Source organism: Parambassis ranga, chromosome 2 (genome assembly GCF_900634625.1).
Source record: "Parambassis ranga chromosome 2, fParRan2.1, whole genome shotgun sequence".
Classification (NCBI taxonomy): domain Eukaryota; kingdom Metazoa; phylum Chordata; class Actinopteri; family Ambassidae; genus Parambassis; species Parambassis ranga.
In genome coordinates this window covers 25995341-26021905 of record NC_041023.1, presented here as the reverse complement: position 1 = coordinate 26021905, position 26565 = coordinate 25995341, and the positions used below count along the sequence as shown (strand labels likewise).

General features: G+C 41.2%; 1 protein-coding gene across 3 annotated transcripts in view; it reads right to left on the bottom strand.

The window, feature by feature from the left end:
* Window positions 1-3428: 3428 nt before the first annotated feature.
* The window catches only part of kcnc2 (potassium voltage-gated channel, Shaw-related subfamily, member 2), a 66198-nt gene continuing 43061 nt past the window's right edge, over window positions 3429-26565 (bottom strand). Inside the window, exons 2-5 of one of the 3 annotated variants that reach the window (XM_028399533.1) lie at window positions 12737-13664; window positions 10003-10173; window positions 5702-5798; window positions 3429-4947 (exon numbers count right to left, since the gene is read on the bottom strand). In XM_028399533.1, coding sequence (XP_028255334.1) covers window positions 5737-5798; window positions 10003-10173; window positions 12737-13664 — 1161 coding nt within the window. In that variant the 3' untranslated portion in view covers window positions 3429-4947; window positions 5702-5736. Of the gene's footprint in view, window positions 4948-5701; window positions 5799-6293; window positions 6820-10002; window positions 10174-12736; window positions 13665-26565 lie in introns of those variants that run through there. The other 2 variants (XM_028399535.1, XM_028399532.1) reach the window with 2 other exon arrangements.

Genomic DNA, 26565 nt, shown 5'->3' with positions numbered 1-26565 from the left:
AAAAGGCTGATCATCACCAGTGTCATCCCAGGTGGGCTTTTATCAAAACATATAACTCGGGCACCTATGTCTCCACTAGAAAATCCATAATAACATGTATTTTCTTTGCATTGCTAAGAGCTGTCAGTTAGCATCTGGCCCTAGTTTTTAGTCAGTGTGAGTCACCTTTTCAGTTGACTGATTGATCATGCTGGACTGTCAGTTGGATTGGTTGTGCAGCTGGGCGAATCAGAGCGCAAGAACAGCAGTGATGAAAGCAAGCGAAAACAGGATTTTAATCATGATCTCATCTGAACTTTATGAGTATTTGTAACAGCGTGACTGGACTCACGACACTAAACAGTGAAGAATGTAGACTACTCCCACCTGCTGGAGCAGAGGGTTTCACAGGCACAGGAGATCTGCTGTGGTCTTTGTGTTGTGTTCAGTTTGGCCCGTTCTCACAAACAAAACTTAACATGATGTTGATATTTCAGACCTTGTAAATAGAACATGTGTGCATATTCATTTTTATGTAGCATCGCTACATATTTACAGAGACGGGCACTCATCGCCAAAAATGGCAGCAGCAGGAAGGAGAGGTTTTTCTTGAAAAATATTTAATGTTAGGAATGATGTGTTTTAAGTGAAACCACAAGCTTCACCAAACCTCTTACCATGTTTTAACATCCATCCTTAACCCGTACTTTTAAATGCTAAGCACAACCTGTGAGTGTAAACAAGACGCAGCGTCAGGGTGTGAGAACCCTGGAATCCAGGGAGAAGGTCCACCACACTGCCTACAACTGTCCACAGGCTAGGATCCTATCCTGTCTTCCTATCCTATGATGGGGAGACATCAGGCAATACATTCATCTGTTACAAATAGCCATCTAGCATTAATGTAACCACGTACCTTAGGAGGTGTATTATCAGCCGAATGTGAGCACATGTTGGTTCAGGTGCAACTTCTTGTCCTTGATACAGGTAACACCACTGCTGGCCTTTGTCACTGATAGTACTTGTGACGCCCACTAATGTGTGGTCACAGTTGGGGTATTATTTTTTTTAATTATTATTTAAAGGCATATTTCTGTTTTCTGATTGTGATTTAAAATAATTTCAATTTAATAAAAAAGTTTATAATAATGTTTCTGTGATCTGTAAACTAACAAGCTAGCAGTCCCTATGTAATTGAGTTTAGACTCTGTGTTGTTATTAAGTTAATATTTTAATATGAGCTCATAGTTTGAGTGTAGTTACCTTCAGTGTGGCTTATGTGTTTACCATAAGGGGAGTATTTGTTCTTTATGAAAAGATGTGCAGCTGTCAAGTTGTTGATATATGTTGTGTATTTCCGGGTGACTCGCGCGCACTGACTCACTCTGTTTATCTGGGCAGGTTGTGTTCATTATTTAGTGCCTATTAGCTTCTGCAGTGCCTACTATCAACCAGCAATGTTAAATAAGAAATTTATTCTAAAGATGAGGTGGTAATGTCAGAATGAAAATAGTGAATTGTTTTATTGTGAAGCTGATGTGAATTGATAATTCATGGGAAAGTTTAGTTTTGAAGGAAGAACACAGTTCTACATTCATGTCAAAGGGGCATTTGTCGTATAGCATGGTGATGCAAAGAAATTATAAGTCCCTGGGATGTGTTTTAATAAAGTCATTGTATGCAGTGCAATTAAGCAATGAGCATCACGTCTTTGTGTCTCTCCTCTTTCTTACTGTTTAACAGGAAGGAATCAGACACAGGAATAATTACTAACTGTCAACACGGTTTGAGCCTCGGACCTGTAACATACTGACAAGTGTCAGGCCTTGATGTTAATGAATCCTGACTGTGTATTGGCCATGTGGCACCTGTTTAGCAATGTTTAGAACACAATATGAGGATATCCACTTGTACAAATTGTTATTCTGTAATTATGCAACCAAATGTTTACAATTATGATTACATTAATGATTTGGGAAAGGCTAAATATTTATGTTAGGAAACAATACTACAATTTAATACACCACATTTTATTGATCAATGGTTTAAGCACCAAAGGACTCATGTATATTTCTAGCCAGCAAGTGTCTGCTCTCATCTATTGTGTGCATGAGCGTTTGTTCTGTGTATTCATCTGTAACACACTGTATCCGTCAGGCTGGTCTGGATGACGTGTGTTTCACCAAGCAACAACCAAGAAGTTTAAAACAGCCACTGATGCAATATTCATGTCACGAATTTGGTATTTTGGTAATTCAGCAGCTGGCCCTGCAAGCCCCCCCCCTTCCGCAAGCGGGCAGACAGGTGGAGGTTGGGTGGTAGAGTGGGTGGAGGGGAGGAAGGAGAAGAAGAGAGGGGTCCAGTTCTGAAAAAAAACACTGTTTACATCTCTTTTGGCACGTCTGTGGCTGTTTCCATGGCGACGGGAGTAAAGATAGTCGGGTTGTCTCAGAGATACAGTGCACCGAGTGGTGCTGATTGCTGGACGTGAGTAGAAGAATAAAGAGGGAACGCAGGAAGTGTGAGAGAGCGGTGCCGGCTTACCATTAACTCAGCCTGAACCTGTGGGAGAAATCACGCCGGCCGCCACGCCGGCCATGCAGCTTCTGTTTTTAGGCACCAGCTGCTTTATTTGTCTTATCCTCTCACTGGGAAATGACATTTCCAGCTGCAGCAGGGTTAAAACACACCTGTGTTATTAGAGGAAATGATGCAGCTACAACAACACTCTAATTTAGGGGATACATGTTTACATGTCAAAACCCACATATTCACATGCACCCTGTAGTCGGTTTTATTCTTCCATACTAACGTGTCATGTTTATATATTAATTTAACTCAGTTCTCTGCTCTGATGTCTTCAGCATCTGGTATGCATCTGTTGCTATGGGAAACGAAACCACCCTAGTTGTCTAACACATCCAGCCCTTGAATTTGCATGTCTTTTCACAGAATTAAATATTCTGTAAAACTCCATGTGTCTTGTTTTCCCTGCCCTCTCTGCAGGAAAACAAGCTTTTAGAGAAGCACAGACAGCAATCAGTGCAGCCTGGTAATGGTCTGAAATCCTGCAGGAAGCTGGTGGATTTTGGTTTTTCACAGCCTTTGAATGGGAGAGATTCACGCTGGAACAACAACATGTATAAATTGTGAGACAAGAGTTCCAAATTATGTGCTGATAAAGCTTGACGAATGTTGGTGATGTATTTTTTGAACTTGTAAACATTCACAGAGGAATATGTTTGAATGACAAAGTAATCCACATTAATGAAGCAAAAGAGGCCATCAGTTAAAAGATAAATCGTTTATGTGAATCTCTCACACAGCATTTACCTTTACTCTATACATCGTTTTTAACATGATATACAGTATGTCTTCTTATTTTCTTTTGCAATTTCTTTTGCATTTTTTAGCATGCACTTTAGAATGCCAACAAAAGGCTGCACAAATACAGACTTCAAACTAGAATTCTTCTCACGGTAAAACATACAAAACATGAACTTCAAAAGCCTGACAGTTTGAGGACACGATGGAGAAGCACAGCATCAGACTACCATGACTTTTACAGGTAAGAGCAATGTACTCAACAGTAAGACACAAAAATACATGTTCTGGATTCAAAAAAATAAACAACCTTTTTTTTTTTCAAGTTACAACGTCGTCCTAGAAATACACAAAGAACGTACCCCTTTATCAAAGAGTAAAGCAGCGTGTGTACTACACGAGGAGGATTGTGGGTACAGGGTGACATTTTAACAGCTAACCTACAGCTAAGCAGGTTGCCCACCACGTGGTCCTGCCCACCAGCTTTCAGAGCTGCGTTTTTTCCACTCGGTTTGCCTTCTTGTTTGAACGGGCTGCTGAAGTCACAGTGTGCATCGGCGCTTTTTGTTTTTTGGGTGCTTATTGCAGATCCGATCTGATTGTTGAGTACATGGGATTGCTACTGTGCAGACGTAGCCATTCTAGAAGTCCCGCTTTAAAACTTGTTAAACTTCTGCTACACTTTTGCTCCACCCCCTCCAAAAAGGGGAAAGTTTGGAAGAATCAAGTTATGCAGTGTTTTTGTTTAGTCACCAGGTGTTATGAGGAGTAGTCCGGTAAGAATAATTTGGTTTGTGAAGAGGCAGCACTAACGCAGGGTAAGTTGCATGTAGTAATGCATGGCAGGAAGGGACTTCTACAACAGCTGCTGCATCACAGGAAAACTCTGTCTCCTTCATGTTTGTGCTAAAACTAACTGGAAGAGTGATAACCTCAAGTCCACTCGCTGGTCTTCACTGACCTTGTCTTTCAAACTGCAGATCTAACCCTGGAGTTTTAGGATACACACACACAGTTACACACAGCAGAGCAATTAACCTACTGAAATTTACCAAGGGAAATAAAAGCAGAGATGACAATAATGTCACATTTATTCAACTTAGCACGTTTGTCTCTCTATACTTTATACTGTATGTAGAATTTCATATATGAATACACTCCATTTTCAGAACACAAAGTGCTTCAACTGATACAATTTAATACACTTATTGCGAGGAGGTGTACCACAGCAAGAAAAGTGTTTGAGTGTCACTGCGCAACTTAGCAAACAAACTGCCTTGTTACCTGACTTGCCTCAAAAGACAGATGTGTGGACGGAACCACTCGGCCCAGATGTGCTGTGTTGTTATTTACAGGAGCAATATCTATACAGTAGATAGTCTCTTTTTAAGGATGTGTCGTTTGCTTTTTTTCCCCTTTTAAGAGTCTGACAGGAGGAAAAAACAGAAACATGTAAATTCCTTTTCCTGCTTGCCGAGCCATGAGCTGGCTGTCAGTCAGTCAAAGGCTTTTTGCGTGTGTCCTCGTCTGTATTGTCCTGTCGAAGTGGCCTTATGGCTCCAAATGGGGGTCTTCCTACTGCAATAGGTCCCTCATACTGATGACAGTCTTATCCCACCGTCATTCAAATAGGAAATGTATTGTCTAAATAAAATACAAAAACATCTCTAAATATCAGAAACACATGAACAGAAACGAAAACAGTACATATTTATGACCGTGGATGAGAATATATCCAGAGTTATAAAAGCTCTATTGTACTGTACTCTATAATGCAGCACTTAACTGTCAACTGTTAGAGCCTGCATGTGTGCGTGTGTGTGTGTGTGTGTGTGTGGGGGGGGGGGGGGGGGGGGGATTCAACAATTTGATGCACAGACAAATAGATATGTTTAAGAGAGCTTTTCTTTTTTTAATTGACTTTTTGCTGAGTGTATAAGATGCATCTAGCTGTGAGCCAGTTGCTAAGCAACACTCTGCTACTGGTATAGACATACTGTAGGGATGGGTGAGGCACATTGCTGCATGGCTGTGTCTCACACCTGTTGGTGCGCAGAGGCAATTTGTGCCTGTCATGGTGAAAAGAAAGACGTCATCAATAATAAAGGGCTGCTGCAGCTTAGAATGAGATTTGTTTTAAAATGGTTCCAGTCTACATGATTTAAGTGTTTTTAGAGCAGCCCTTGTTGTTGGGAGGATATTAGGGGGATTTAAAAGGAGGGAAGCTGATTGATTTTTTTAATCCATAAGAATGTATTTTAGGGTGCAAATCATAAAATCTGTGTTTTTTCTGTTTACAATCATAATAACATCAACAATCCACTAAAAAAGGCAGCACTGTCGTGCTTATACGGTAATACATTCCAACCTGACCCTCACAGCCCTTCCAGACAGTTACCTTTTCGCCATGGCAGTGCCTTTCCCCTCATGCCATTAAGATAGAACGCTGCTTTCTGCTTGTGTGAAACCAGTAAAGACAACCTCTTTGCAGTTATCTGTGAGTAAACAATCAGAAACACAACAGCTTTGGTGTGGCACTCGGAAATGAAACATTATAAAGAGAAGAGGAGGCGGAGGGAGTTAATCGGAAACAGCAGCAGCTGAGCAGAAACCCACATGCTGAGAGCAAAAGACACCCTGTGTGTTTTCAGTCTCCTTGGTGGATTGTTGGTGAAGCCAATGGCAAAATGAGACATGATGCAAATCGAACTAAAACCCCAACATAATAACATTCAAATGAAAAAATACTCCTCTGTGTGTATAAATCCTCTCCTCACTGTCTGCCTCCTCCCCTAGTCGCCCTCTTGCAGACGATGGTTACAGAATGGTCCATGCAAAAACATGAGCAGGCCCAGCAGTGGGTGAAGAGTGACAGACTGTACGTGTGCTTGTGTGAGTTAAAAACTAAATCTTCAAAAGAATAATCCTCCATCCCTCTTATCTGCAACCCAAAATAAAACTCACTTTCTTTTTATGGAAGCACATCTTTTTTCAAAGTACCTAAATATAGCAACATCTAATATCCCTGATTATTAATGTTAATACTTTATTAAATGTTTATTAAATGTTATGGCTGCTACTTCTGAAGCCACCAGTCAGAGTTCTTTTATTGCAAGTCAAGTACGACAATACGATAATCGAGTGAAAGGGGACTCCAAGTGACAAAGGACAACTGACAAGCTACTTAAGGATGTTAGCTAAGCACATGTACCTTCAGAAAATGAGAATTTGCTCAGTTTGTCCAAGCTTTTAACGTTAGTCTTAGCTACAGTGTTAAGTACTTATCCACTAGTCACAATATCTAGACCAGAGTTCAGATATGATGCCAAAGGGAGGCGTTATTAGGGCGTTGAGTGGTGAGCTTGACGTCTCACAGGATGGAGGGGATTGGGGAGCGAGAGCGCCGCAGCGGGCAGGGTGATCCATAGGGCGAGGTCACAGGAGACAACCTCAGGGCGTTACCAGCCATGCCAGTCATGCCCGCTATGTTGTTTAAGCTCCGGGATTTCTCATAGCCTTCAGATGAAGGGGGCGACAAAAGGTGGTGGTGGTAGTGGTGGTGGTGGTGGTGGTGGTGGTTGTGGTTGTGCAGGAACAGGACATGAACACACACAGGCAGGCAGGCAGGCAGGCAGGCAGGCAACGATCCGAGTCCGAGCCAGCCGAGTGAACCGAGACAAGACAGGAGACAGGAGTGAGACAGAGCAACAGTAACATACTGTATGGTGAGAGCATGCACAGCACATTTCCTGACAGTGACAGTAAGGCAGAGTAAAATCAAATGATTAGAACAGAGCTGCTTTGGATGGACCTCAGTAGATAAGTACATTGATTTTAACTTGACTTTAATGTAAGACTTCATTTAGGTGAAAAGATGGCTGTTGTTCTGGTTGTTCCGTGCAGACGTCCAGTGCCTCCTCTTTAATATTAACTTTCATTTTTGGCAGACAAAAATGAAAAAGAATGGAAAATACCCAAATGCTGATGTGTTGTAATGTAAAGAAGCAAAAGAATATTAACGTTGTCAAACTGGTGAGTCTGATTTTTAAATGTCAGTAAGTTTACCTTGCCACAGGCATTTTTGTAGTTTCAGCCTATAGTTGCATATTGTGTTGCTGGGCATTGTTGTATGTTCTGTTTGAAATTAACTACAAAAATCTCCTGGCTCCACCCCTTCACTTGAGATAGTTGTAACCTCCACAGCAGCTCCATTTCAAGTTAAAATTCAGAGTCAGAGTTTTAAAGGTTGGTAGATTTCTAAAAAACACAGTCATACATGAGCAGTCACATTTTCATAGCATCATCATTAGTATTTTCTCACATGTTCACAGTTTAATTCTCATTAATTAGGTGTAGTTCAAATATATATGTGATAGTAATAAGCTTTAAAGCTGCCAACATGCACATATTAAGTGTTAATTTGTATAGAAATCCAGGAGGCACATACTGATGATAAGGGCAATTAAAAATACCTTTATTAAAAAATGTTCACACTGAAACAGCTAAAACTTCTATAAATGCTGTATATGATGCACGCTGTGCAAAATAAGCAAACAAGCCAAAGCAGCCAGACTAGTAATGGAGCATGCCAGTCAGCTGGCATAAATACTGATGAGAATCAGCTAATGGAAACGCTGCCTCATTACCGTACTGCATACACCACCATTTGTTTGGCCATGAGGATGGGTTTGCATTTTTAGAACCTGTGGGCAGAACAAAGGGCGGCCAGAGTCTGAGCCAACAGGTAGAAAGGACCAGAAGGGATCCAATGTTTTATGCATTAGCATCAGTGTGGCAGTTACTGAAGAGGCCAAGAGGAAGGCACAGCTGTTCGGTCCCTATGCTGAAAAAACAATACTGGTAAGGTGCCTGCTGTGAACCACCGCCATCATGTGCCCCTGTAGCAGCACAGGCTTAAAATTTGTCTGAAGATTGTGTCAGGCTTCACCAATAAACTGGTGATAGGTAGGAGTGGTTATCCAATTGAACAAAGTCATCCATTTACAGTCTAATCTTATGATGGCGGTGATTTGACTGCTGTAGAGGAGTGAAGTAGCACTAGCAGGCTAAAGAGCAATAACACTGAGAGCAGGACGTTTAGACTCTAATAGAAGGCAATTAGTCGAAGCCTAACACTTACACTTTAAAGTGCAGATTAACACAAAAGTAATGTCTTACTGCTGGATATAAAATGGAGTAATTATACCAACAAACATGCATTACATGGCGCCCATATATTACTTGAGTGTTGCCAGACTGACTGTAGATGGAAGGATGTTGCAGAGATAATGTGTTTCCATCCTGTGAGGTGCCGTTCATACATTGGAAATGACCCAGAACAGCTATAAGGCTTTCTGTTATTTCAGCAGGTGTGAACTTCAGTGACCTTTAGTTTGGGTCAAAGTGTTGGGAAGCTGGTTTTGAGTCTGACCTTTCTACTGAAGCACTACACAGCTGACACCAGAAGCATGGTCAGCTCATAATGTTCGATAAATTGACTTCTTCATTATTCCAAAAAACTGATAAAACTATATTGGATGAAAGACCTGTAAATTAGGCAACACTTAAACAAACTGTGATCTCATCGATATCTAAGTCTTTGTTATGTCTTGGAGAGTTTTTTTCTGATTACACATATAAATATATATATAAATATAAGCAGCTGTGAAGTGCGATGGCTTGAGATAGATCATCCACACTCATCTGTTAAAAGCAGTGTGTTAAATACAGCCTAGTTTTTCTTTTTTGTTTATTAATCATCAGGCTACAATAAAAGTTATCAATACTGACACTGAATCCTACCCTGACCGTGTTGCTCTTTATTCCATTTTCTTCCTTTCAGAGTCGGCTAGACATCATCATGCTTGTGGTTGAAACGTTCTGAGTGGTAAATGTACCAGCGTCATCTCAGCAACATGCGTATGGTCTATGGAAAAATGGAAAATGCACCACCTGCACAGCAACAGTAACTAAGGGGCCGAGGCCGATCTGATAATTTGCTGCATAAGACTAAACTTCAGAACAAAACATGAGTGTACTTGTGTCTGATAAGAATATGATGTTTAAGCTGCACAGTGCTACAAATGAAGAAGTCAAAATGTTTATGAGTTGATAAAATTAAAATTTGTTACTTTAACCATCTAATTTCTTCTGATAGGGAAACATCAAAAATATCTGTGGATGTATCATCTCCATAGAAGGAGATGATGCAGAGGACAGTTTAGCTGGATGTTGTAGATGGTCAATGAACCTTGCAACAATCAAAAAGTGAAGGTTAGAAATGTATTCAAGTGTTTCCTGGCAACAAGAAAACATGAATAAATTGTGAAGAAACAGTTCTGAGTCAGCTGCATGGGCACGTTTTCCCCTCAGAACTCTGTTGAGAGTCACAAGAGCAGATTCACAGGTTACATTACTTGAGCTATGGCTGAAAAAACAGCCCCCCCCCTAATCCTAATGAGGATTTTGACTGGTGTTTAAGATATTTCCTATCTTCTAAAGTTAAACCACCCTGACACATGAAACATGAGGGGAAGCCTAACCCAGACTTATAATGGTTACTTTATCCACAGTAGCATGCATGAACATCAGAATGATTCTCTAAAACAAGAACATGGCATGCATTTTTATTTACTTTATATTTATATATTCTGCATACAAAACATTTTTTCCTGAAATCTCCACATGCAGTTACTGTACCTGTTTTTCGTAACCCTCCATCTGCAGGGCAGGTGTAGTCACTAGCAGCGAGCAGGAAACAAGTCCCTGTGCTCCTGCGGTCCTGCTCCCGGGTGCTGGACCTCCGCATCTGAACCCTCTCCTCTGGAGACATGGTGAGGTCACTGCCTCCGCTGCAGTCTGCTGACAGAACTGGGAGGAAAGTAACAGAAATGTTCCTCACTGGTTCCAGTAGAGCAGTTTATATTTCTTTGACTCAAACAGTTTATAGTATTCTGACAACAGTACAATAAACTCATCATACAATTAATGGTGTCAGTTGTAATTTCTTATCCTTAACAGGATGATTTGATAGTTCTAAATTGTTTTAATCATATCCTTTCCTTCATAGATAGAAGTTGCCAGGCAACAGAAATGATTCTCCTCCAGTCTGGTTTTTAACCTTGTCCATTACATATCTCTAGTAACAAGAAACAAAATGTGTCTTCTCTCATTATATAAACCACTTTTATGTTAATTTTTAAGTACTTTTTAAAACACATATCAAGATATTTTTTTCTAAAGTGGCTAACATTAAGCTAGAAGTCATTACCATCACACTGTTATGTTACACCCTAAAAAACAAGTCTAGTAACAGGTGCACAGTCCTCATGGTATCGTGGCTATCTATGACTAAGCTGTTTTTGTTGATACACTCTCTGAATGGGCATGTGTGTCCCAGTGGTATTTCTGCTGTCATCCTGCAGGAGCTGAGTTTGTGGGTGAGGGAAGAGAGAGTGTGATGTGACGGAAAGATTCCCAGTCACAACAAACCTGGGCCAAATGTCACAAGCACAGCAAAGGTCAAAGGTCCGATGGTGTAGAGTACTCTAGTGGATGACACAGATACACTGCTCAAGAACCAATGAGAGGCTTTATTATAAAATAATACAAATCTGGCTTCACTTTTATGATTGCAATTGCTTAAATGATTAACTTAAAACCATATTTGACAAATAGGGGTGTAAACCCCAATAATCTAATTAAATGGCTGCAATATTTGTTATTATTCCTATAGATATGGCCAATAGATAGGGACCTTCCTTTACCAATCACCTGAGTCCTGATGGTAAAGTGCATTGGTGGATACTGAGCCTGTCACAGGCACACGGAAACATTATCATCAATCCATTTTCTTTGTTACCATGGTGATGACTTCCAGTGGACATTGGAAGGGTCTACAATACATTCACATGCAAGAATCTTATCACTCATCAAGTAGATATTATAGATAATGCAGCTTCTAGTCTTTAAGCCATTGTTTTAGCCGATAATGGACATTTAGTGAGCTGATACCTTTCAAATAAGCTTGCTATGTACAGTATTGTTATGTTGTCCAAAAAGCCAGAATCTTAGGTTGCATTTGTGTAGTCACATATAGAAGTGCATAGTGTACTGCTGGATTTGGATTATAAATGTCATCTGTTACAATAAGATAATCAGCATGCATTTCTGAGCATGCTCAATAACACCTGGCAGGCATGGATTGGTCTTGTCATGAAGGTACACAGGCAAAATGCATAAAATAAAAGTATTTTGTTGTGTTACAGTAGTTATTGTAACTACACTTGTCATGCTGAGTCTGACATAAGACTGAGTCCACTATAGATTTTTTGATTCACGTTTTAGATTGTAGCTGCTCCTAGCAATTTTGGTCTGGGCTATGGAGGATTCTGCATTTATATCACAAGCTGTCACAATAAATCTTGTGATAAGTGAGGTCACGGGATACACTTGTTACATCCTTTGTTATCCTTTGTTAGAAAGGTGAATTTCTTGGCTACATTTAAATGACTATTGATACACAATTTATTGACCTGCATCAATCGCAGCCCTGACAGGGTGTACACACCACATTGATATAAAACATTAGCTCTAGGAGCTGGGTGAAGTTTTTATTTTGCCATGTGAATTTGTATGCTTCCAGCTGTCTGTCTTTTCAAAAATGCATTTGATGGTTGCATACAGTACATATTGTGCTAGATGGCTAAAATTAAAACTACATGTCTAAGACATTAAAATTAAACCACACTAAGACAAAAAGCAGGCAGCAGTCTAAAGGTCACCGTAGAAGAGTAACTGTGCAGTCTGTGTATTGTAAATGACCTCTGAGGAAATTACACAGGCAACTGTGATACTGCTTGTGCCAGACTGATACTGCTTGTGCATTCAGTCAAGGTATGAATTATTCTATGCTTATTAAATGTAAGGTTCTGAGACCTTATAAATAAATAGACTGTAAAGAACCGGGAGTCTGCACCTACACCCTCAGGAATGTCTGTGCCAGAATTCAAAGAAAATGGGTATAGAGAGGTCGACACTAATTTCCATCAATATCAGATGTGTCAGAGTAAATTACTGACACAGGCCTAGAGGGAGAACAGCCACCTACGGTCTCAACAACAAATGAACAATAGCTACCGGAAGAAGGCTGAGCTTTCACACAGACATCTCCTACTCTGACACTGGCTCCTTTATCACTGTGGCAAGCACAGATGAACGCTACAAGGCAAAGTAGCTGAGTCTTCTGTGAGGAAGCTGCTGTAGGTCACGATTTCTAGTTTCAGAGGTGGAATCTGTCAAATGGTCTCTGCTTTCTACCTGAGATGAGCTTGAGATAAGTCTTTTTTTAACTGATAATACATAAACAACACCCTTATGTTATATGAACTTATAATTTTCTCCATATGGCCTTGGTCTGACCATATGGTCTTACCTGAACGGTTGCGTTCTAGTACCCTGCTCCCTTTGACGTGGCACAGGTCACCTTGAGTGCTGTTGCAGGTGGTGTTGAGATCAGCTTTGCAGTAGGTGGGGGGCCCTCCCTGCACAGTCTGTGGGATGTGTTTCTTCCTCTTCTTAGGCAGCTTTTGCTTGGCCATGGCCAGGGAGTAGTACATCCCAAAGTTATTGACAATTACGGGCACAGGCATAGCTATCGTGAGCACACCAGCTAAAGCACACAGCGCGCCCACCACCATGCCTGACCAAGTCTGTGGATACATATCGCCATAGCCCAAGGTGGTCATGGTTACCACGGCCCACCAGAAGCCAATGGGGATGTTCTTGAACTTGGTGTGGATGCTACCAGTAGGGTCATTAGATTTGGCGCCGATTCGTTCGGCATAGTAAATCATGGTTGCAAAAATTAACACTCCCAAGGCCAGAAAGATGATAAGCAGCAGAAATTCATTGGTGCTGGCCCGCAATGTGTGGCCTAGCACTCTTAGCCCCACAAAATGACGTGTTAGCTTGAAGATACGCAAGATACGAACAAAACGCACCACCCTGAGGAAACCCAACACATCCTTGGCAGCCTTGGATGAAAGGCCGCTCAGCCCTACTTCCAAATAGAAAGGCAGGATAGCCACAAAGTCGATGATGTTGAGGACACTCTTGACAAACTCCAACTTAACTGGGCAGAAGGTCACACGCACCAGGAATTCAATGGTGAACCAGAAGACGCAAACTCCCTCCACATACGTGAGCGCAGGGTCAGTTTCAATCTCATACTGTGGACCTGAGTCACTGCTGTTCCGCATCAAATCAGTCTTGTTGATGATTTTGTTGAAAGCTTCATGAGTCTCCAGGCAGAAGGTGGTGATGGAGACCAGAATGAAGAACAAAGATGCAAAGGCAATAAACTAAAGGAGAGAAAAAGACAAAAACACATATTACTGTTGATATCCCTATCCCTTACATGATCTTCAACACCTGGAGTTCAGGATACACATTACACCAAGATCAATTCATTTGCTCTGGAGAGAGAGATTGAACTCAGACAGGTTTAATTAACTTGCATCAATTTGAATGGACTCTGGAGAGAGGAGCAATTTATTAGCAGGAGAAACAAATAAACACACACTTTCCTGTGCTGCCTGAGAAAAACTAACACTGGAGCACAGATGCAGTCAAAATTAATTTACTGATACTGGTATGGTGGGCAGTTGGCAGTAAAGCATGCAGGGAAGTTTAAAGAACCAAGCAATCACAAGACATCAGGGGAATAGAGACTAACTAACAACACAAACATGTTTCTATACACTGTTAACATGTGACAAGGTCTCTCTGATAATTTCCTCATTCACAAAATAATTGTTCGATATCACCTGACACATTTAGGGACACCTGTTATTGCAAACATGAAGGACAGCAAACATACAAAGGACAACAATGAACAAAGACATATAGAGTATGGGGAAAAAATAATTTGCGTTTATTTATATACCCTATACCAGATCTAGAGGCTGTGATAAACATTGTAAAAGGGGTAGGTTAGGTAAATAATAGTTTACAGGTTAAGTAACAAATGCTTATTTATACACATGACCTATCCCTGATCGTCCACTAACATCAAAAGCATTGCATCCTATTAGTTCCTATTTCAAGTCTTCAAGTGTTTAAGTAATACAGTAGTTGTAAACAGATCGTCTTCTAATGGATTTCAATGTGCTTTCAAAATTATTTGGCTGGCAAAAAGGTTTGAGGTGTGCAACTTTTTCTTAGATGTACAGATCAGCTCTACTCTTTACTAAACACTTAACATCATCAACATCATACATCACACATCTATCAAACCACAGAGGTCCCTACAAGAATCTCAGGCTGATCTGCAAACATCCATGTCTTTCTCTGAGAGCTACACATAGCAGATTTCTACACACTGAGCCTACTATGCTCCTTCTCCACCTTCCTCCCACAGCCCATCCACTGCCTACTAAGCTCTGAAGAAGATGTTTCACACTCTGCCTTGTTTTTGGATTGCATGACTCACACGCTCTTAAAATATCATTGCCACTATTTGGGTCACCCTGATCCTGAACTGTGTGCATGCATTTACTCTCCTGCCTCCTTTATACATTATAAATGCATGTTGATTGCCCTATAACTGTGTTTGTGTACATCCTTCTTCACTGAGGTTGTGTTAAAGCTACAGTAGAATGCAGAATTACACCTTCAGTTTGAGGCTGTTGCTAAGCATCACTTTAACCTGACTTTCTACATCCTGCAACCAGTTTCACTTCTTCTATTTAACAGTACAGTATGAGATAACACAAAACTTTGCAGACACTTACAGAAGTTGTACTTATACAGGGCATCACAACAGCAAGTAAACATGACTTGTTACTGCACTGTACTGGGGTCTATGGTGGTTGTAGTAAGTACAAGAAAACAGATAATAATGCTTGCAGCAGACCAATGAAAGTAAGAAGCAGAGATATATGTTAGCAAAAGCAGTACAACTGTGGACCTATACGAGGCAAGACTATAGACTGAAGCAAAGATTGAACTTTTCCTTTGAAATATGAGCAAGAGATGTTGTGGAAACTGTGTTGAAATACAAGTAATAATGTTTTTTTCTTCACAAAGCCCACACTGATTACCATGAGCATGAACACACAAACAGTATGACACAAAGGTCTCATTAGGACATAGTCTGACTTTCCCCATTGGACATTACTTCAAATGATTGTAGAAATAAATGAAAACTCCTGATGCAACTACAATTTCCTCCTCCTGCTTAGTTCTGACTTTTTCTCCTTCCTCGCCCGTCAACACAATCTTCCTCTTATCATGAACATGGCTGAAACGAACAGCAGGACTACATGAGCTGTTTCCATTGGATGCATGGATGCTGTGCCTACTAATGGAAACTTCTCTCTCATGCTGGGCAGTAATTTTGTTGCGTTCATGTCTGCAGAGTAAGGATATATCACCTCTCCAGTGCACGTCAGCCTGCAACAGCTGAATCATGTCATATTACTGCAGCCAGACATGAAACACACATGCATACACTAACACACTGCTGTGCACACGGATGCTCCTGTTTATCCACACACACACACAGCCTTACAAGGTTATTTATGATAGACATTAAAAATGCAAAGGCGCTAACCTACCATGTGATTGCAAAAGGCACATGCTTCTCGACATCCTGATTTCCAGCACACACACTCTCCAGGCTAAATAAGTCCTGTACTTCTATAACTCGCTCTTTGAAGGCAACGTGGGGCGGATGTGGCACAGACCACAGTCCATCTGTGGACAATGCAGATCTAATTTAGCCCAAGGACAAGCCCCATTTCTTTTCATCATCTTTATCATTACATCTAAGGGTTTTAGCTGCAGAGATTCTCAGTCATAGGAGCAGCTGATAATGTGCCGAGCCGACTGTTGCAGAGGTCTAACGTGTGACCTTCCTGTCTGTACTCCAGTGAAATAGAATTATTGAATACAACACTGACCTATTTATATGGGTATGTGTAAGGATATTGGGTAGACACAACTGCAGCATTTCTAAAAACGTTGCTCTAATCATGGCTTTTAGAAAGTCATTTCACATGTAGACTAAACCACTTTAGTAAATTTACAGTGGAGGTAAATCCGTCCTCCAGCTCTGGTGCATTTCAACTCAACAAGAAATTAATATGTGCACAAAATGTTAAGTACACAAGCTGTAAGAGACTTGGTTCTTAACATCACATTACTGCAAAGGGTTAAATACCACAAAATTGTTTGTTCTGTAGTCTGGAGTGAACTTTTCAACCTCCAAGGGCACCAGTATTTCTAGTCTAACTAAAATGTCAGGCTTATTTCTCTCCTGTTTGCGTTTGTTCATTGTTATTGCCTATAAACCTCTGGCAGTGAGCATGAGAAAGAAACCTTTGTTTTGTTTAGCCATTATTTCAGTGTGCCTGATTTGAATGTTTTCGTGTCAGTCACTTAACCAGGGTGGGAAACTGGCACCAGCCTAATTCTAGAGCCAGAGCCAGAAGTTTCCTCCAAGATAGAATCCATCATTTCAAATGCACATTATCAGCATGCTGGCTTAGTTATTCCAGGCAGAATGATGGCACATGGTGTATTTCAGAGTAAATGTAAAACATTCAACACTAAATGATTCTTAAAATGGCTCATCCATGAGCTCTGTGTATCTCCTTTAGATGTACTGTACAAACAGAGTGATTTATTAGAACTTAACAGATTCAGTCAGCAGCCTCATCACCAGCCCTTAACACTGATGGGACATGATTGCTGTCACAGTCCCGAAGCAGGGAGGCCCTCCTCATAATCACATCATTTTTCACAAGACATCTCTACCACTCCCTGGAACTCTGTCAGAGGAAGAAGAAAATGCCTGATCAAACAGCTTCAGCCATACAGCCCCCTCACAGATTATGTCTGCCACTTGGCTTAGAGCCGATGGGTCAGCACTCTGACACTGGAGCTCTGCAACTTCAGTTTCTGTAAACACACCTGGGCATCACATTACTGTAAGATGCTAAAAGAACAGCTCTGACCCCGATGGGTTACATAGCCACTGAAGATAGCATTTTGAGGAACTCAAACTACAGGGACCTGTCCATGAAAACAGCATTTAGAGAAAAAAAGTAACATTTGTCTCTGAAATACAGAAGTCAGAGTAAAGGATCATAAAGTGAAAACACTTGAAGCACATCAAAAAGCACAATGCTTTTGGAAATGCATTTTGCCAGTGCTTGCCATGAAGCATGTATGTGGATTGTCATCAAAACAATGGCACTCAGTGCCAACAGTGGATATGAATATAACATATCTATTCTATTTGCTTCATCAGTAAAAGCTTCGTAATTTTTCCAAAGAACGCCTGAAAGAACAGCATTTGACTCAATAATGTTCTTTCTGAATCGGTGCTGTATAAGTTAAAGAATGAACATTCACAGAGAGATAAATATTGATAAAATTAGCTGCAAGCTGGGGTGGAATTTGTTGTGTTTAAAGCCTGGCAGAATAATTATTTAAAATAAAAACCTAATGGTATTTGAAATACCATGTGGTTAATCCTTGTATTTCTAGCACTCATGCTGAGAGCTAAAAACAGAATACCCCTCATGGGTCACACATTTTTCCGTACATCCCTTCATCTGTTGGCACAGCAACACGTTGCATTGGCAAACCTTGGCAACCTGCCGCTGAAAAATACCCCCCAACAAACACACAACCACACAACCCACCACCCTGATCCTCTGTTTCAGAAACTGCCCTGCTGGCTCAGCCAATCAGAGCGCTTTCTGCCCTCACCTCCTTAGGACTGCCGCCATCTGTTTGACACTTTGAGTGGAAGCTATGTGCTCCAATATAGGCCTGAGACCACCTTCCACCACCATGCTGGTCCTCTGTAAAGCTGCTATGACATCATCAAGCTAGGGGACTCCGGAGGTGCCAACACAGTCTAAGAGGACTCCCAAACACACGCGCACACACATGTCTACACAGTGACATAATTAAACCTGTGGGGTTTGGGGGTTTGAGCTTGTATGTGCTTTGCCTTCTGTTTCTGCTTGATTGCCCGGTTATAATTTCAATTTGTATTTAGGGCTTTTAAACTGTGAAAACACATGAAGCCTGCACACATCAGCCATCATGTAATACAGTGTGGATAGTAAAACCACCCTGAGCCAGTTTATGTGTTAGACAGTGAGAAATATTGATATAAATACAAAGATAGGCATGTACACATTCTATGTTGTCCTCTCTCTCTCTCTCTCTGTTTGTGTCTTTCTCTCCCACAGACACTGAGCTCAGCTCCAGTTGGAAGCAGAGACCCCTGGGCAGAGATATCCCTCCGTCTGTTGCTCTGTGTCTGTCACTCAGCAGTGTTGTGTCTCTTCAAAGCAGCTCCCCCTCCTCGCTGTCACGTCACAACAACCCACCGTACTGACAACACACCAGGGAGCCGCGCTGATCACCTACATAATAAAAGGAGCATCGCTCTCAATGTATCTATCCCCCTGCTCCCTCCCCTTCTTTGTGCTGCCTGGTAACTACTGTACCAGGGCTTGTAAACAAAAGTCAAATAGACTCCACAGCTGATTTGTTTATGAGTTTTGGCAACCTGTGATCACACCAGGTTGGAGGTTTTGGCAGCTGGGTGATGAGAGAGCATTAACTATGCTAAATTTGGCTAAGCATTTCACCTTGACATGTCTGTTGTCCAGTGACAGGGATCAAGCTGCTTTTATCCACTGACATGAACACCAGCAACCAGCAACACACCAAATAGACAGAAAATTAGTTTTACAACATATAAAAACCAGAATAATAAACAAAGTTCTAGAGGAAAAATATAATTTTCAATGAACTGCTTGAACATGCTTTGGGTAAAAGCACCTCCTCACATACACGACACAGACATCAAAGCTGTAGTAACATATACCCAACCCAAGTTTGTAATATCTGGAGTAACAATTTAGTGTATTCAGTTTGGGGTTGCCAGAGGAATCCTATATCAGGTGACCCCTGGTTGCTTTTTCCACGCTGTAGTAGACAGCCAATAAATAAAGTCAACTGCAACTATAAGTTTATGCATTCCAGTTGAACATCTTATTCACTCTTTGTACTTTAAGTGTGAATGAGAGGGAAGTGGGAAGTTGTTATATTTTACATGCTGTATGCCACTGCGGCTCTCTCTGGATCAGGCAGTCTAATATAGGAAAACAATGCAAACATGGATAGAGAGTGCAGCAAACTGGTTCTGTTATGCATGATATAATCACACAGTATATTTAGAAATGTCAGAAGTAACGCTCTGTAGCACTGAATACAGACAACAAAGTGAGTTTGTTATGACAGACCTCTGAACAGGTCCTTTGGGGTTTAAGAACCTTTTGATGACTGTCTTCTTCAGAGTCCAGGACACTAGCTGTATACACAGTCAATATGGCTGCTTGGGCATGCTGCGTGATAACTGAGCCAGCTTGTCGGAGGAGAATGGTGCATGGTGGGAAACTGACATGATGTCTGTATTGGGAAGTTTTGTCACATGGAGCTCTTAAAAGCTCGCAATTAAACAGTGGCTAAATCAACATTATGCAGTGTAGTTTGCTGAATGGTTCATTTAGAGAGCATCGTAGTGCATACATAATTAAACCAGCAAGTAATTGATTTCCATCTCTGCCATATTCTATAGAGACAAGGCTGATGATATTTCTCTTATTAAATAAAGCAGGATAAAAATAAAGTGGGTGCCTGGGAGGACATTGATGAGTCCCAGGGAATATCAGAGTCAGGGAAGAACAGGAGGCTACTAATGAATTGTCCTAAACTACAATAACGTCCCCAAACAAAAGCATGTTTTTTGACATACACAGGTCTATGCTTTTTCCCTTATCAGCCACCGCCATGGTAATGGCACCACTTTTTTCGACAGCTCAAGATGGTGAATCGTAAGTGTGAAGAGAGGGGGGAAAAAAGAGAAGCAGAGAAGGCAGCGGAGGGGAAAATGAATGGTTGTACTCTTTGGCAGAAAAAAGGGTTTCCCCCTCTGTGGCTCTCCCATTCTCCCTTTCCCTTAATATGATAAAATATTTTTTTTATGTTATCTTTAGCACAGACAACAGACAGATGACAAAACAACAGCAGGATTTGCCGTCAATCACTTGCTGGGTTTTAATAAAGGGGTTTCTGTGCTAATTGAGAATCAACAAGGAGGGATGTGAGCAGGCGTGAAAACAGATCCCAGACTCCAAAAAAACACTGAAATGCTTCCACATGACAGGATGATGTGCCTTTCCCCTTGTTCTCTCTCTGTCTGCATCTCTCCCGCTCACTCACACAGACTTGCTCCCCGTCCTCATTATACAGCTCGCTGTGACATGACAGCCAGCTCACTGGGGGAGCCCTTCTAAATCTATTGCTTTTGGCAACCAACCACATGCCAGTGATAAAAATAGAATATAAAAAATGTCCAGGCTTTCTAATTTGAATAATTTACTGTAACTTCAAGTTGGTGAAGTCAGTTTTGGAGGAGAAAATAGGAGATTGAGGTCCAGACAGATAGATCCCTGCCAGTCTCTGTTGAATACATTTACACAGAATCTCAATGGGTCAAGAGAAAACCCGATTACTCCTGTTATCAGCCTGGATGCTAAAATAAATATAACAATACCCAAGCTAGCACGTAATGTCAGCTTTTAACAGGGAGAGCAAAACTATAGACAGACACCATGAGTCTGAAAAAGGACATGTTACCGAGGTAACCAAAACCCACACCTTAATCTGTTCCCTAAACCTAACCAAGCAGTTTTTGTGCACAAAGGTAATCAAATCCTGCATGAGTGATCTCTGAACCACCTCTTGAAGTGGACTGTGTGGTAGACTTGTATGACCTCGATCACCACAAAACTGTGCTTCATTTCCACATCCTTTTAGCTAGGCTAAGAAATTAAGTGGATATTTGTTAATGGAGAGAGGAGTGATGGTACAGTATGAGGAAGTCAGGAGTGGCAGATATGTACGTCAGAGTAGTTCAGAATATGTATGAGAGGAGTATGACTGTAGTGAGATGTGCTGTAGGTCACACAGAGGAGTTCAAGGTGGAGGTGGGGCTACATTAATGATCTGCTTTGAGCCGCTTCTTGTTTGCTATATTGATGGACAGGTGGACAGATGAGGTCAGACAGGATCCTCCATGGACAATGATGTTTGTGGATGACAGTGTGAGCAGAGAGTAAGTGGAGGCACACCTGGAGAATCTAGGTGTGCTCTAGAAAGAAGAGAATTGAAAATCAGCCATTGTACGACATAATATGTGTGTGTGTGAACAGAAGAGAGGAAGTGGAACAGTGAGGTTACAGGGGGTGGAGGTCAAGAAGGTACAGGAGTTCTTGTGTTGAACAGTTCAGTGTGATGGGGAGTGTGGAAAAGAGGTGAGGAGACGAGTGCGGGTGGGTTGGAGTGGGTGGAGGAAAGAGTTAGCAGTGTTGTGTGACAAGTGTCAGCAAAAATCAAAGGAATAGTGTACAAAACAGTAGTGAGACCAGCTATAAAGTGGGGCAGAGCAGGCGGTAGCAGAGATGAAGATGTTGAGGTTCTCTTTAGGAGAGACGAGGATGGATAAGATCAGAAATGAGATATATATGCTATATGAGGACATGAAGTTAGTTAGTGTGAGAGAAGAGACAGATGATTTACTATGTCGACCCCTTATAGCAGCAGTCCCCAACCTTTGTTGCACCACGGACCGGTAATATGTAAAACAATATTTTTACGGACCGGCACAGAAAAACATAAATAAAATAAAAACAAAGTGCATACAAAGACAACTTACTCTTATGCTTAATTAGTGGGAGCCTTTGAGCTTTCTCAGCAATGAAGCGGTCCCATCTGGGGATAATGCGCCTCTGCGAATAATAATGCGAATCTGATCGATTTATAAATGAAACAGCTTTCAGACTCAGATGATGAATAATATATGAATAAATGAATAATATATTTTTTGCTCAGTCTTTCTGTGCGGCCCGGTACCAAATGACCCACGGACCGGTACCAGTCCCCGGCCCGGTGGTTGGGGACCACTGCCTTATAGGAACAGTCAAAAGTAGAAGAAGAATGGGCAGCAGTGGCTCAGTGGTAGAGCAGGTTTGTCCAATAATCGGAAGGTTAGTGGTTCAATCCCAACTCCTCCCTAGTCATTGTTGTGTGTCCTTGGGCAAGACACTTTACCCACATTGCCTCCAGTAAGTGCACTGGAGGCAATGTGGGTAACTGGTGTGTGGTGCTCTTTGCTGGGCAGCCTTAAAGAGATAAAGATTATTAGAGTATTTAAAAAAAAAAGATGGGGGGGTCTGACCAAGCATCCATATCCATGTATTGAGCGGAGAGTGAGAATGTATTCAATTCAATTCAATTCATTTTTATTTATATAGCGCATTTTACAATCAGAAATTGTCTCAAAGCGCTTCACAGAAACTCAGAGCGTGAGACCCAGAACCCGAACCCCCCTAAGAGCACTGTGGCAAGGAAAAACTCCCTTTAAGAGGAAGAAACCTTGAGCAGGACCGGTCAACTTAAGGGGGAACCAGTCCTGCTGCTAGTCGGCCGGGTAGAGGTGAAGAAGAGGGATTCAGTTGGGTTCTCTCAGTTAGTAACTGTATAACCGGTGACTGAAAATGAAAGTGACAGATTTTGAACGAGATAAATCATGGTCACATGTGGACTTGTCCTGTGTCCTTCTACAGGGCAAGAGCCAACAGTTTAAGGAAGTGACACCCCTCTTCAGTTATCTGCAGACTGCATGGCAGAACAGCCAGACTACCCATACTGAAAAAAAACATGTGGCCTATGGTGAGGATATCACAGTCTAACAGACGGACTCATGTTGATTATATCTGTCCAGCTATTAAAGTGACTTGTTTATTTCCAATCACTTACAACCAATTTCTCTTAAATTTCCATCCTTGCACTGTGCCAAACCTAATCCAACAACAATCCAACAATTGTAAGAGTCAAGCCATTCCCAAGCTATGCGAAATTTAGAGGCACCATTAAAATACGTTTGCACATCCCTTGAACGAGCGGTGTTTTGGGCAGCAGCGACAAGTCACATTCTCACTGACAATTCCAGAAGTGTGTCCAAAATATCTGTTTCCTTTCACTGTCATCGTCTGGCATCATTCAATTCAAAATATTCCTCAGCTGCTGCTTCCTTTTAAAGCTGCCCCAGATAATGCCTGGTAGAAAACAAAGAATTTAAGACACAGATTAAAGTGAGCAGCGGGCCGACAGCATGTGAGTGCTTATCGTAACATCACTCAAAAACCTACAACAAAAGCTGCATTCAACCTCTCCAGTCAGACAAAAATACTCCCGCTTGAAGATCCCAGGGAGGCTGTGATACTAAATATAACCAGCACGCCTCTCTCTCACACTGCTTCTCTCTTTCATCTGTTCATCTGCCCATCAATATTTCAGCACTTTGCCTATGGCTCAGACAAACCATTGACTCATGAAAGCTGATGTCAATGTGAGTATGTCTACTGTATAGTGGCATAAATATTAGTGGAGACTGCACTGATGTGTTTAGTGACACTGTATACACAGTATATAAATAGGACATGGCAGGTCTGATTTTGCTCACTGACATTCTTTTTAGATGGATGTCTGGCAGTGACAAAATTGAACCAGGTAAAGAACGGTTTTTTCCACTAAACTTTGAATTGATACTTTTTAGTAAACTACCATGGTGGTGCAGGGATAGGGTGTCAAGAAGTAAGTATGTGTCAAGAAAAAACAGATAAATACATTTAAAGGATATAGTTAAATACATTTCTCTGTGAAACTCAGAGATCCACCCACGGAGGTCCCTAACCACAAATAAACCTGTATTCACAAAAGCAGTTGAAAAGTGTTCAAAAAAAAAAAGTTTTCAAGGAACTCTAACAAGTCAATTTGTCTCGTTTCAAACTCTTAAACGTGACTGAAAATCTTCATTGACGTATCACATTGAGAATGTAGTATCCTTCTGTCACTGAGACACCCTGGTCTCTAAAGAAATTTGTCACTATGCAAATAATTTCTAATCTTAATAGCCCCAAAAATGCCATTACATACATTCATTCCCCTGTGAGGACACTGACTGCCCATATTCCCAATAAAAGACGCAATCCTTTGATTCCACATTTGAATCCTGCTTCCAAATCCTCAGAGACTAAATGTGACATTAATCACATTTCAAAGCTGGGGCACATCTGAAAGTCCGACATGATAATATGAAACAGAGGAGGATCAGAGAGACAAGTCTCAAATGGAAGACAAGTAGCCTCATTTGACTTAGCAGCCTCGATATTTCAGTGACCCACAATGTGTGGCACACAGTTGAGGAGCCATAGTTTGACAACTAGACTTTTGTATAGACCAAGGTGGAGAAAGGTGGACAGGCAAGGTGTTTGTTTTGTGGAAATGTGTAAGACAAGTTTGCCTAACTTGTCCCTGATTTATATGAAGCGTTTATCTGTTGTTGATTCATCACTGACTTTGTCAGGAAAAATACTGACAAGGTGAACATCCAGGTGTCACAGATACGCACACTGTGAAAACTAGACATCCAAGGAGGTTTTTGGCACAACACCGTGCCAACACTGACTTTGACTGCCTTGGAACAGAAAAATAAATAAAAAGTAGTATTATTAGATCAGAGAAAATGTCTCAAAAATGATTGGAAAACAGAAAATATAAATGAATTAAAATATCAAAGTCGCTGCACATATCAGCATCAAACATGATTAGAACTACTTCACAATGCCACTGCCAGAAGGAAAGTGTAGCTTGGGTGTGACTTTTCCTCAGTCTGTCATGGCTATAAACTCAAGCCACAACTGGTTAAGACATGTCTTCAAAGCCACAGACACTTGCCATGTGTGCAGCATCGTACATTGTACACCTAGACTCCCTATGAATCCAAATACAGGCAAAGAGGTGGAACTAGAGAGGAGCTGATGCAGGCAGGCAGTCATGAAGGCAGGAAACTCATCATGCTGTGAGTCAGCACTTGTTTGTTGTTTAAAGCAGTCGCACCCAAAATTATATGCAAATTGTATAAATGATCTCCCTTCCACAGCTGCAAAAAAGGGACCATACCAATAGAGACCCAAACTGACTGTAAACACGCTTATTTGTAAAGTTGACTGACCTCTGATTCCAACCCCCAGAAGTTTGCTCCATATGGGCTTCATTTCTTAGCCCAAGAGGTTGCTGTTGTTGGAGTCCCAGTTTGATGGGAGTTTGTTGACTGACTCAACAGTTAACATGTTGAAGAATGAAGTGAAACTTAATTAAACATATTTGACGTCAGTCTTTATTGATCTGAGGTTTTACAATTTTTAAACCTTATACAATAAAAAATTCACAAACCACACAGCAGATCTTGTTACACCACATTCAGATATGTTTGTGTGTCTGTGCTTTTGGAAAATAACACACTGCACTAGTGGTGCATAAAAGCTTGGTAAGGCACTGATTCTGTCCCTCCTCCTGTCATCCATATGTAGACAAGTAAAGAGAAACATGTGATTTGTGTGTGTGCGCCTGTGTGTGTCTGAATGTGTCTCAGTGCTGGAGTGTAAAAATTGATGTCAGTATCTGGGCTTTCTTTCTGTTGTGATTAAAAGCCTAGTTGGCAGGCATTTGCTCAGCCCTCCCAAGATTTCCTGAATACATGAATACATTATTGTCATTTAAAAGAAACAAACATGCAATTATATGGAGAGTAGGAATAAAGTAGAGAAACAAGGCTAGTCGAACCGCTATACATACCCCCTCTCTGTGTGTGACCGAATCCACACTCACACACACATTACCTCCCGCTGACATTCGCAGCCTTTCCCTTCAATCACAGCCTGCTAAAAACAACATGTACCTTCAACAGTAAATGAGTCTATTATGTGTCACTTTGCTATTATTTGTGCTATGACAAGCTTCCTGCTCCAGATTTCATCATCTTAATTTAGCCAAAAGCTACACTCAAGTAGGTCACACACACACACACACACACAAATATCTGGGTAGTCCGCAGTGTAGCTGTCAGGGTAGAAAGTTCTCCTCTATCATCATGGTACAGGTAGTGCCTGCTATTTAAATTAAAAAGCCAACATGAGCTGCAGAGAGAAATTATCCCAGTTTGCCATCTAGCAAGTCAGCAGGGAAGATGGTATTGTTCACCTCCAGGTTCTGATAAATAAACCATGGGGTGTGATGTCTTGCACAATGTCCAAGGTCAAATCTGATGGC